Raw genomic sequence first — 12,138 nt, 5'->3', positions numbered from 1 at the left:
TTTACTAAAAAAATAAGGCTCTCTACAAGGAAACATATTAGCTAGTCATGATTACCATCATTTTAAACCAAGGGTTAAATCATGTTTTAACATCATTTTAGTTAAAACATATTAGGTAACAATTTCTAATACAATGCTTTTTTCCTGTAGACAAGGCCTTAGTGCCAGTTCATAGAATGTGAAGTCCAGAAACTGCTCAACAAAAATACTCAGTTCAGCAGAATCAGGTGGCTTTTTTCTTCTCTGCAAAAATCTTCTGTGCAAAAGGCACATGCAAAAACCAGTTCCCACACTCTGACTTGGAACCCTGTGTAACTGGGTATAGATAAAAGTGATATATTTTTACCTCTGCTGCTTTCAAAAACAGAACAAAACATTCTGAATAACCACCATAGGGGAAGGAATGGAATCAGAAGGTTCTGTGGCATTTGGGAGAGACAAATAGAAAAGGCAGCAGATGGGGAGAAAAGAAATAGAAGAGACTGTAGTGACAGAAGGACTCATGGGGAGACAGGGAACAGGCAATAAAGGAAAGTAAACAGAACATAAGAACAGTCTGACCCAGTATGGCCAATGATCCATTTAGCCCAGTAGCCTTTCTTCTTATAGCGGCTGATGTCAGATTCTTCAAAGGGAATTAACAGAACCGGGCAATTACTGAGTGATCCATCCCATCATCTGGCAGTCATCATTTTGTATGTATAGCCGGGATTATGTTTTCCAGCATGCATTACTTTGCATTTGACAACACTGAATTTCACCTGCCATTCTGTTGCCCAAACCACTCAGTTTTGTGAGATCCCTTTGTAACTCGCTGCAGTCAGCTTTGGACTTAACTCTCTTGAGTAATTTTGTATCATCTCCAAACTTTGCCACATCATCGTCTACCCCATTTTCCAGATCTCGTATGAATATGTTTGAACAGTAATGGCCCCAGTACAGATCCTTGGAAGACAATGCTATTCACCTCTCTCCATCGTGAAAAATAACCATTTACTCCTTCCCATTGTTTCCTTTTAGCCAGTTACTGATCCATCCCTCTTAGCCCATAACTGCTTAGTTTGCTTAAGAGCCCTTGGTGAGGGACCTTGTCAAAGGCTTTCTGAAAGTCCAAGTACACTATATCCACTGGATCACCTTTGTCCATGTTTGCTGACCCCCTCAAAGAATTCTAATAGATTGGTGAGGTATGATTTCCCTTTTCAAAAGGTGTGTTGACTCTTCCCCAACTAATTGTGTTGATCTGTGTGTCCGATAATGCTGTCCTTTAGTATAATTTCAACCAATTTGCCTGGTACTGAAGTTAGGCTTACCAGCCTGTAATTGCCAGGAGCGCCTCAGAAGCCTTTTTTTAAAAATTGGCCTTTACCAGCTGACTGGTGGATAGCTAATGTAGCAGGCTGATTTAAGCAATAGGTTACATACCACACTTAGTAGTTCTGCTATTTCATATTTGAGTTCCTTCAGAACTCTTGGGTGAATACCATCTGGTTCTGGTGACTTATTACTGTTTCATAAATGAAGTTGTCAACATCCTCAAGATTGGGGCCTCAAATAGTAACTAGCTTGAAAGTCAGTCTAGTCGGGAAGAGACAGTGGAGAACAAAGAGGGCTACAATTAGTTGAACTGAGTAAATGAGGATATGTGGTACCTTAATTTGTGCTCTCCACCACAACTACCTAGTAGAAACCATTTATCTGTTCACAATCTCACAAAGTAACTATCCACTTGCTCACTAGCTTTGACCACAGCAGAGCTCTCAAGCAGGGAGGGAATCAAGTTCTGGCCATGGTAAAGTGGACAGGGCTCAAACTGCCAACTCCCAGGGTTACTTGCACTCATCCCAGACTGTAACTGGGGGTTTCAGGCAGACGAGGGAAGGGGGGGTCATGCGGGGACTAGGATCCTACCTATTCCATCAACCCCCCCAAACAACCTTTTATCGCATCTACCTGACGGAGGTGGAATATGTCACGGCAGGGCCGAACCCCATTGTCGGCAAGGGAACCCCGACCCCCCTAGCCCAGCTCGCCCCCCACCTCCTTGCCAGGCGAACCCCGGCCCGTTCTCCCGCGCACAGCGGCGGGACTAGCCAACGCGCTCCCCGCCCCGGCGGACACGGCTCCAACAGCAGCTTTGGGGAAGTGTCCCGCCGCCCCTCGGGGCAGGAGCGCGCCCTCCCGTCGGCCGCGCCCGAGCTGCGCGGAGCCCCGTGGCGCGGGAGGGGAGCGGAGAGCGATGGGGACTGGGCGGGGCCGGGAGCCCGGAGGCGGCAGAGGGGGCCCCAGCGGGGAGCACATGTCGACTCAGTTCAGGGCTAAGCGGGGGCCGGGAAGCTGAGCGGGGGGCGCCACGTGGACACCGGGGAGCGGTGGGGGACTGAGGGGAGCTCGGCGGGGTGGGCTCAGGGGCTGAGCGGGGGGCGCCGCGGGTCCCCGACCCAGCCCGTACCTCCCACTGCTCCAGCAGCCGCGCCATGTCCGCATCGTTGTAATCCCGAATGTCCTTCTTCTTCTTGGCGGGCTGGGCCCGGCGCTTCCCCTCCGGCTCGCCAGCCCCGGCGGCCGCGACCAGCAACAGCAGCACCAGGCCCAGGCGGGCCCAGCTAGCGGCCGCCGCCATCTTCTCCGGGCTCCGCGGGGAGGAGGCGCCTCCTCCGAGTCCTGCCTCCGGGGGCGGGGGCAACAGCGGCTCGGCCTCTGCCCGAAGGCCCGGCCTGAGATCCGGGCGGGGGATGGGGGTAGGGCAGCAGCTGCCACCAGCGTGTGTGGGAGCTGCAGCAGGGGCTGGCCGTATACCGCTCAGGGGTGGGAGACCAAAGCCAGAAGTGCCGCCCGCCCGCCCCACCTTTAACAGGAAGGCGTCACACATCCATTCCCAGCCCGGCTTGACACTGGGGGCAGCCTCTGCACGCGTAGGCCCAGCTCAAGCTCTCCTGGAGGCCAAGGGATTGCCTGGGCGTAACCCTCCCTAGGTTTGAAACCCACCCTGGGTTTGAAAAGAGCGTTCAAAAAATAATGTAAACTTTTCACATCTTTAAGTGATTGCTCCCCTTTCCTTTCCTTCAGGAGGATGAACGGATGCCGTATTGCCAACCCCGAATGTTCAAAAGTCATGAGTCAAGCTTGAAATTGGCTTTAAAATCATGAGATTAGGTAAAAATAATAGATTTAGTGTTCTTTTTATTTGCCTTCTGCTTTTTGAGCCTTTTGGACACACTGAGGTCACATTTTGAAGCTTTCTCTGCAACCATGAGGGCTAGAAACTTTTTCTTTAAGAAGGATGGCTGAAATCACATATCCACTTGATTCCAGGAGCTGGGGCTTTAAAGAAAACAATAATTATCATGTATCAGAGGGGTAGCCATGTTAGTCTGGATCTGTAAAAGCGACAAAGAGTCCTGTGGCACCTTATAGACTAACAGACGTATTGGAGCATGAGTTTTCGTGGGTGAATACCCACTTCGTCGGATAAATGCATCCGACGAAGTGGGTATTCACCCACAAAAGCTCATGCTCCAATACAGCTGTTAGTCTATAAGGTGCCACAGGACTCTTTGCTGCTTTTACAATAATTATCATGAGACTCATGACAAAAGCATGAGAGTTGGCAATACTGCAGATGTGTTTAGTCCATGCTGTAAGGATTGGCTCCCAGTGTTGGAGATCCTCTGGCTTTTGGAATTGTCCCAGAGATCTCATGCAGTTGTAGCAGAGGACTTGCTTTAACTGCCATGTAGTCTCTGAAGGGTGAAACCATGAGCGGCCATAGCTTCTAAGGCAGCTTGGAGAGGGCCAGCACCCAGCACTGCTTTCAGGACCTTGGCAGCTGGACTGGAGTCCATATCACAGGAAAGGAAGCTGGATAGAGGATGTGCCTGAGTGTATGCCCAGAAGTCTGGAGTTTAAGGCAGTGACTGGCCTCTGTTCCAGACCCAACAAATCTAAGAGCCCATGCGATCCAAGGCTTGGGTCTGTTACAGCTAGGGTGACCAGATGTCCCAATTTTATAGGGACAGTCCGGATATTCGGGGCTTTTTCTTATAGATGCCTATTACCCCGACCCCCTGTCCCGATTTTTCACACTTGCTATCTGGTCACCCTAGTTACAGCCGCCTTGGTCTGCCAAGGTGTGCTCAGCTAGGGCTGTAAAAACCATATAATCTGTTATCATTTTCTAACATTTTTACTACAAATGTGCAGAAGAAAGAGGAAGCTGTTAAACCATAAGCCTATTCCTCTAGCTTATTAAATGAACAGTAACCAAATCAGTGTTTTAATTAGCTGCCATTTCACAAAGCTGTTCCATAAATTATTAATTAACATATTTGTTCAAGGATTTGGCACTGTATCTAATATCTGGTCTGGTATATCAGATTGCCATAGTTAATGTTGCTTTTATTAAAGATGATTCTGGTAACATTCTTACTGCTGGAAGATGTTTACATTCACTGAAAACGTTCACATTTACAGACTAAATATTCAAAGTTTAGAAAACTGGATCTCTGTCTCTGATTTTGGTGTATGCAAATAAAAAAATACATACCACTAAGTTTCTAATTTGATATATTGTCTCTAATAACACATTTTCCCTGAAAAAAAAACAAAACAAAAAACCCCTCTTTACTTTGTCTTCTGGTGCTCCTATTGCACATACAAGTTTCTGCTTGCCTTACTCACATGAGTAGTTCACTTTACCTAAATGGAACTACTTGTATGAGTCAGGTGAGCAGATGGTTCTGAATATCCTACAGTGTACAATATTATGCATTCCTTCTAAATATACTAAAGTTTTTGTATGTTGTATTCTGAATTTCAGGGAAAGGAGCGTTTCTTATACGAGGCTAGGATCTTACAACTGGCTCCGTGTGTAAAGAACCTCACTCAAATCAATTATGGCTTGCATGATGCCATTTGCAGGATCAGGGCCTTAGCAACGGGAATGTTTGTGAGCTTTATGGTTCTTCCTACCCCAGTGATACTCATGGAAAACAAGAATAATGCAATCCTAAATATATACCATAGAACAGAGGTGGGCAAACTACAGCCCGCAGGACTGTCCTGCCTGGCCCGTGAGCTCCTGGCCAGGGAGGCTAGCCCCCGCCCCCTCCCCTGCTGTCCCCCCTCCCACGCAGCCTAGGGCTCACCACGCCGCCAGTGCTTTGGCCCGCTGCTCCTGCTGTTGGATAAATATTAGGAGAAGGAGGAAGAAGTAGTAGTTGGAGGACATGCAACTGGGGGTCCAGTTATGTTGCAAGCCAGGACCTGTTTGAGACTCCACCGCAGTCCAGTCAGTCGAGCACAGGTGAGCTTGATGCAGGGAAGGAAGTTTGAGCTAAGTGTACACGAGTAGTTCCCATTACAATAATGGTGTTCCCAACTTAACAGGACGCAGCTATCGACATTTTGTTAATTTGTACTAGAAAAGATAGCAGTACAACAAAGGTAGAGTTGTTATCTGCATTCTATTTCCCTGTAGATTTAGGCGAGGGGGGGGGAGGGATACGGAGCAGTTCATTTATATACACAAGGATGCCCCTTGAATCCTGAAAGATCTTTGAAACATTCATGTTCTCGGCAATCCTTTCACAAAGGTTCCTAAGGATGGCAGCCTTATTTTTTCCTCCATGGTAGGATGCTTTCCCACGCCAGTCGGCAATAACTCCGGAAGGCACCATTGCAATAAACAGGCTAGCAGAATATGAGTCTGGGTGGCTTCGGGATGCCAGCAGCAGCTGTGCTTTCTGTACCTTTGTTACACTCAGAAGTGAGATATCTGCTAAAATCACCACTGCTTGTGGAAAATGGTGCCAGTAATCAATGCCATTGCCCTATACTCATAGTTTCATGCAGTTTGAACATTCTTTCCTCATTTCCTTCATCCCTAGCGGGCCATACTTACCATGGCTGGTACTGTGACTGGTGCCATGCAAAGCGTCAATAGGCATGTCTTGTTAATAAGCATAAAACTTTAGGGGAGCAAGAGAAGGGAGTTCTGAATCTTAATTTTCACTTTCCATTGTGACTGTACTGACAATGGTACCCCTCTGTGTTTTGTCTGTAGGTGCTGCTGTAGTGGCCTTGAGGGGTTCCCCCTCCACACCTCCTGGAATGCCTGAGCCAGATATGGAGGAGAAAGAAGAGGTCTTGAGATGACATGTTGAGCAAGATCCTACAAGCCAGTGATTCATCAGACCATGAGCAGAGGGCCTGGAGGATGAATATTGCAGACTATATGGCGAAGGAAAGAGTGGACATGAGAGAGGCCCAGGAGTTCCAACAGGAAAAGGAGAGGGAGATTCACCAGGACATAATGGGGCTTTTCCAGCAGCAAACACAGATGCTGCAGACTCTTGTGGACCTACAGGTTCAACAATCACAGGCTCGCCCCCCTTCGCAATCCCTGGATAACACAATTTTAGCACCTCCCTACATCCCCCTCAATATTCCATGTGGCATCAGGGGTTGCATCCCTCTCACTCCATACTGGGGGACAGTTAGGACAACCACAGCTTCACACATATTGACCAGTGAGAGCCATGCTTGCTGTAGGGGTGTCCCCAAAATGGATGTTTCCCCTTGTTAAGTTCTGTTCCATGTGCTACAGAATGCCGGGTAGTACTGAAAGCCCCCATTTACAATTTATTGTACAGCAGGGGTCGGCAGCCTTTCAGAAGTGGTGTGCCGAGTCTTCATTTATTCACTCTAATTTAAGGTTTTGCGTGCCAGTCATACATTTTAACGTTTTTAGAAGGTCTCTTTCTATAAGTCTAGAATATATAACTAAATGATTGTTGTATGTAAAGTAAATAAGGTTTTTAAAATGTTTAAGAAGCTTCATTTAAAATTAAATTAAAATGCAGAGCCCCCCGGACCGGTGGCCAGGACCCAGGCAGTGTGAGTGCCACTGAAAATCAGCTCGCGTACCGCCTTTGGCACATGTGCCATAGGTTGCCTACCCCTGTTGTACAGTATGACAACTCATAGGATCAGTGACAAACAGTGTAATAATCCTAAATGTACAGTGAGTATCACAAAATGAATAGGTGCATTGACAGTGATATATTCATAGATGTACACCAAGCACCACACAATTCCTAATCACCCTCAAAACTGCAGGGCCAGGTAGATCACAGTCCACCATAACACATTACTGTGGCTTGCTGTTAAAGTGCTCCTTCAAAGCCTCCCTGAGCCCTATAGCTTTGCACTGAGCTTTTCTAATAGCCCTTGTGTCAGGCTGTTTGAACTCAGCAGATAGCTTTCTCCCCTTTGCTCCACAAGATACCGTGCTGGACACAACAGGTAGCTATAACCATTGGGATATTTTTTTCATTGATATCCAGTCTTCTGAGTAAACAGTGCCAGCATTCCTTCATTCTACCAAAAGTACATTCAACTGTCATTCTGCCCCTGCTGAGCTGGTCATTGAATCTTTCTTTGGTGCTGTCGTGGCAAGTATATGGCTTTATGAGCCAGGGAAGCAAGGGCAGACTGCGTCCACCAGGATCACCATTATCAATTCAACATTACCAATGTTAATCCACTGGTTGGAAAAGGAAGTCCTGGCTTGCAGCTTTCTGAGCAGTCCTGTGTTCTTAAAGATGCAAGCATCCTGCACCTTCCCTGACCGCCAACACTGATGTGGGTGAAGCATTGCCGGTGATACACCAGTGCTTGCATAATCATAGAAAAGTAACCCTTTTTGTTGCCATTCTCTGTGGCAAGCTGGTCCAGTGCCAAAATAGGGATACATGTGCTGCCTGTTGCTCCACTGCAGTTCAGGAACCACGTTGCTGCAACTCCATCCACTATGTCCTGCATTGCCAAGAGTCACAGTGCTGCATAACAGGAGACTTTTAATGGCCCCCACAGTGGATTTTCCACTTCCAGAAAGTTTTCCCACTGAACAGAATCAATCCAAAATTACAAGTTTCCACAGTGCAGTTACCACTCAATTCTCTATTGTCAATGCAGCTCTGATTCTGGTGTCCCTGAGCTGGAGGGCTGAGATGAGTTTGGCATATAGATCCAGGATTGTGGCCTTGGAAGTTGTGCATCTGAAAGTTTTGCAGTCACTGCTTGTCGGCCAAAATCTGCATTACAATGCAATCCCAGGAGTCTGTGATCGTATCTGAGGCCCAGAAGCAGCACTCCATGATCTGCAGCTGCTCTGTGAATGTTACCCACAATCTTGAATTGGTTTTCACTATGTTCCACAGCAATGCTGGAGGATCATGCATCCTGTGCTTGCAATGCTCATGATAATAGTTCAGAGCTGTGAGCTTCTGTTAGAGATGGTGGACAACAAGCAGGGTCACATGGATGTGTGTGTGTGTTTTTTTTTAATTATTGGATACGGATGATGTTATGGGATGGAGAAAGTTGCTTGCTGGGAAGTTAACCTCTTGCTCCCAGTCCCCCCTGCACATTTCTGACCCACCATGTATTGCCAAAACATCCTAAAAGACACCAAAAGATCCTAAAAGACATCAGCACGGGGAGCCAAGTATGCATGCACACAAGCAATAAACGGTGATGGCCAATATGACTTGCAGCAGCAAAAGTTTGTAGTGTAGACATGACCTCAGTATCATGACAGGAGCCTTGAATCCATTTCACTCATGAAGTGAGAATACACACTAAGTAGATTGGTTAGGTTTAGAGAACAGCTAGCCAGAGCCCAGATATAGGCTGAAGCTGCAAAATTCAGGACTGAATCCAAACTTCTCCTGGTTAGGATCTAGGTCATAGTCTGAGCCAGCCATGAAGCTCTGATTCAGACACTGACTTCTCCAAAATTCAGGGCTACACTGATCTGGAGTTTAGACTTGGCCATATCTTTACAATTAACCATACACATACATACACAGTCATGTATTTTCTGTATATAATGACACTATGAATTAACTGCATCCGGACTGACTAAACTGAGCTTTTGGGGAAGTGCTGTGCCAGTTATATTGCTGGAATCCATTGGTTTCACCAACTGGCACAAATTCCACGGATATAAATTCTGTCCGAGTGCTGCATTATTCAGTCTGCTCCAGTAGGGCTAGACATTGTTATCTTTAATCTCTACAATGCTGTAGAATATCCATGTTGATGTTAGTCTCACTGTAAAATTTGTTTTGATTTGAACTGCAAATTTTCACTGATTATACCTACATATTGATCACATAGATTCAGATGTCATGTTAGGAAATGAATGTTGGATGAGACTCATGCATCTCCCCTAGGGTCTCCATTTGTAGTCTAATTTCCCATTCCAAGTTAAATTAATTTTAGAGTCTCAGTTTGGTTTTAGGTTATTTACAGTCCAGTTCTGGCACTCTTACTCAGAGTAAATAGTACCTTACTTTGCAAGGAGTCCCACTGATTTTTAGTACGACGACTTGCAGAGTAAGTTACTACTCAATGGGAGTTAAGGTGCCAGAATGAGGTACATCTAATTATTAGCAGCTCTCCTTACAGAACACACACAATGTGGGGAGATTGTAGGATTGGGGAATTCCTGCGGTGATCACGTGAAAAACATCTATTAAAGCAGTCTGATGATATACATTTAAAAAAAAAAAAAAAAACTTTCAGAGCTGTACAGCTGCAGGACACAACCCATTTACCAAAAGTGCAATCCAGGAAGGGTGGGCCTCTGCACATTTTGTACAGAACACTTTTGATCTTAACAAAAACAGACCTAAGGGTTTTAAGGGAAGGTCTGGGATTCCTATTTATGTTGGACCATTCTTATCAATCTGGTATTCACAACTCTATAAAGTGCTTTGAAATTTCAAACCAGTCTGTGTCTACAAGCATGCTAGATTGTGTCTGGCCATGTTTGAGTGTACGAAGAGAAGAGAGAGGCCACAAGAAGCCACTTTGCCCTCTGCCTAGCCCTAGATGCTAGCTTCATGAAATAGCTTGTAGGGAGGGAAGATGGAAACATGAGGTGGAGGCCATTAGAGCTCTCAGATTGGGCCAGCATAGAAAATGTATGCTGCAGCTTTCCAAAGAGTGGCAGAGCAGTTTTATAGCTACATTTTCTTTTTAATTAAATATTTTTCTCTTCTCTGTTGCTGTGTGAAAGACCCACACTAACAGTGGGGAGAAACTGGTATTTTTATTTAATTGTATTTTTCTTATGTCACATATAGAACTTTTGATTATAAGTGTGAAACTAACGTTGCTCAAAATGTGAAAAATCAGGTCTTTAAAAAAAAAAAAAAAAGAACACCGCTACTATGCCAAAAACTAAAGACATAAAATTATTTTAAAATATGAAAAAATAAAATTTGTGCAAAGATATAACATTTGTGTTATTTGTATTTTGCTGACTGTCACAGTTACCAGTTTAACTGCGTCTCTGACTCCTCCTGGTCTTTTTGAGTGCACCCCCAATCCAGGTCTCAGGACTTGGGCTATCATGTCTCTTGGGATGAAATCATGGGATTCTCCTGCTCTCAAAACAGGCTTTGAGTTGTAGTCCCTGGTGTATCAACCATGATTACTTCGGCAGGTCTGACGTGGGCTCTGACCCTGGCACTGTGTTCCCTCAGGGAGCAATGACAGTTGTAACCAGTGACTAGACAGCTTTCTTAAAGTAAAGTTTTATTTATTTAGAATCAAAGTATTTAAAAGAAAACAGATCTTAAAAACAAGAAAGCAGTCTACACGTTTGCCTGTGTTTCCCTAAGGCTTACCATTTCCTGGATCTAGGAAGATCCAATTTCTTTCAGATTGCTCTGTAGACCCTCTCTCTGTGTCAGTTAGCCTGTCTTTCTGACAATCCTCTCTCTCTCACGCACACACACACTCCTGTCTTCTCCTGAAAAGGGCTTTTTAACTGTTAATGTCATTTTGATCTCTACTTCCCAGCCTGGCAAAACAGCTGTGTAATTTCAATCTGGCTCCTGGTGCCATTGTCTTGTAATTGCCACCTCAAGTGTTTGGTCAGAGGTTACTTATCTGGGGAGCCATTATGTTGCCTTCCTATTTCTTCTTCCCATAGCCCCCTATTAAACTAGCTGAGTGCTTTCAATCAGGAAAATCTTATAAGCTATACTCTAATATATAATACCTTCCCCTCACTGACCAGGGAACAATTCATCAAATTGTTACAAGTATTCTTAGATTATTAAATAGCATCTCCATATCTGTCACACTGACAAATCAGTCTTTCTTTCACAACATTTCTATTAAGCAATAAAAAAGTTCAAGTTTCTGCAATATGGAAGTCCAAGCTGATCTAGAGAAATTAACTTTATAACGTGATCGAAAGATTCAGGAAACAAAACTCCACCCAACTAATTAAAGCTTTTCATTTTTGTTTTATTAAGCACAAGGAAAGAGAAGCATGAAAGTGGCCAAAGAGAAGAGCTCACACAAGTCAGCCTCCCACGCACTGCTAATCCATATTAAAAAACATTTTAAATCCCTTCCAATGTAGCAATGCAAGCAATTTTTAGCCTCAAGAGTGGTTTGACCCTCAGACATACTCAGTGGAATCTCTTGAAAGTCAAGCATTGCCACCTGATTTCCATGTCTGATAATCAAGCTAGGAAGCACAAAATAGGAAGTATGGTATCTTTGTTTACCAGTTTGTTGGACAGCCTATTAAAAAATGTCCTAGAGTTACTCTTTGAACTCTGCAGCTGTGGAGCCCAGCAGATCTGCAGAGGCTCTCTTTGTAAAGATCTTTCTAACGAGCTAATAAAGACACTACTGAGTCATTTAAAAGTTTAATATTAAACAATGTAAATACATCTATATTGGATCCTAAAAATGTAAGGACCAGATCTTTAGCTAGTGTAAATTGGTGTAGCTCCACTAAAGTCACTGGAGCTAAGCCTATTAATACCTGTTGAGAATCTGTCTTAACTTTATTTTAAAATAAGACGTTGTTTAGACCCAAATTATGACCTTCCCTAAAACTGCTATAATAACCACCATTGTCACTATGAAGAGAGGGTGCATCGAGGGGTGAAGAACTGCCATATTCTGGACACACCCAAAATACACCCCACCAGCTCTGCAGCCACACTTTTTTTTTTTTTTATAACGGTGTGCATCCTGCTAACATAATTGCTCTCAGAATTGTTGTTCATCCTGCTCGCACCACTCTCAGATAAAAATGATCAG

General features: G+C 44.7%; 1 protein-coding gene across 1 annotated transcript in view; it reads right to left on the bottom strand.

Moving 5' to 3' along the window:
- MESD (mesoderm development LRP chaperone) overlaps positions 1-2,664 on the bottom strand; it is a 16,696-nt gene extending 14,032 nt beyond the window's left edge. The window contains exon 1 of the mRNA XM_034784256.1: positions 2,453-2,664. Coding sequence (XP_034640147.1) covers positions 2,453-2,623 — 171 coding nt within the window. The 5' untranslated portion in view covers positions 2,624-2,664. The remainder of the gene's footprint in view (positions 1-2,452) is intronic.
- Between the last annotated feature and the right edge of the window lie 9,474 nt (positions 2,665-12,138).

Source organism: Trachemys scripta, chromosome 10 (genome assembly GCF_013100865.1).
Source record: "Trachemys scripta elegans isolate TJP31775 chromosome 10, CAS_Tse_1.0, whole genome shotgun sequence".
Lineage (NCBI taxonomy): Eukaryota > Metazoa > Chordata > Testudines > Emydidae > Trachemys > Trachemys scripta.
This window is presented reverse-complemented; position numbering and strand designations above follow the sequence as displayed.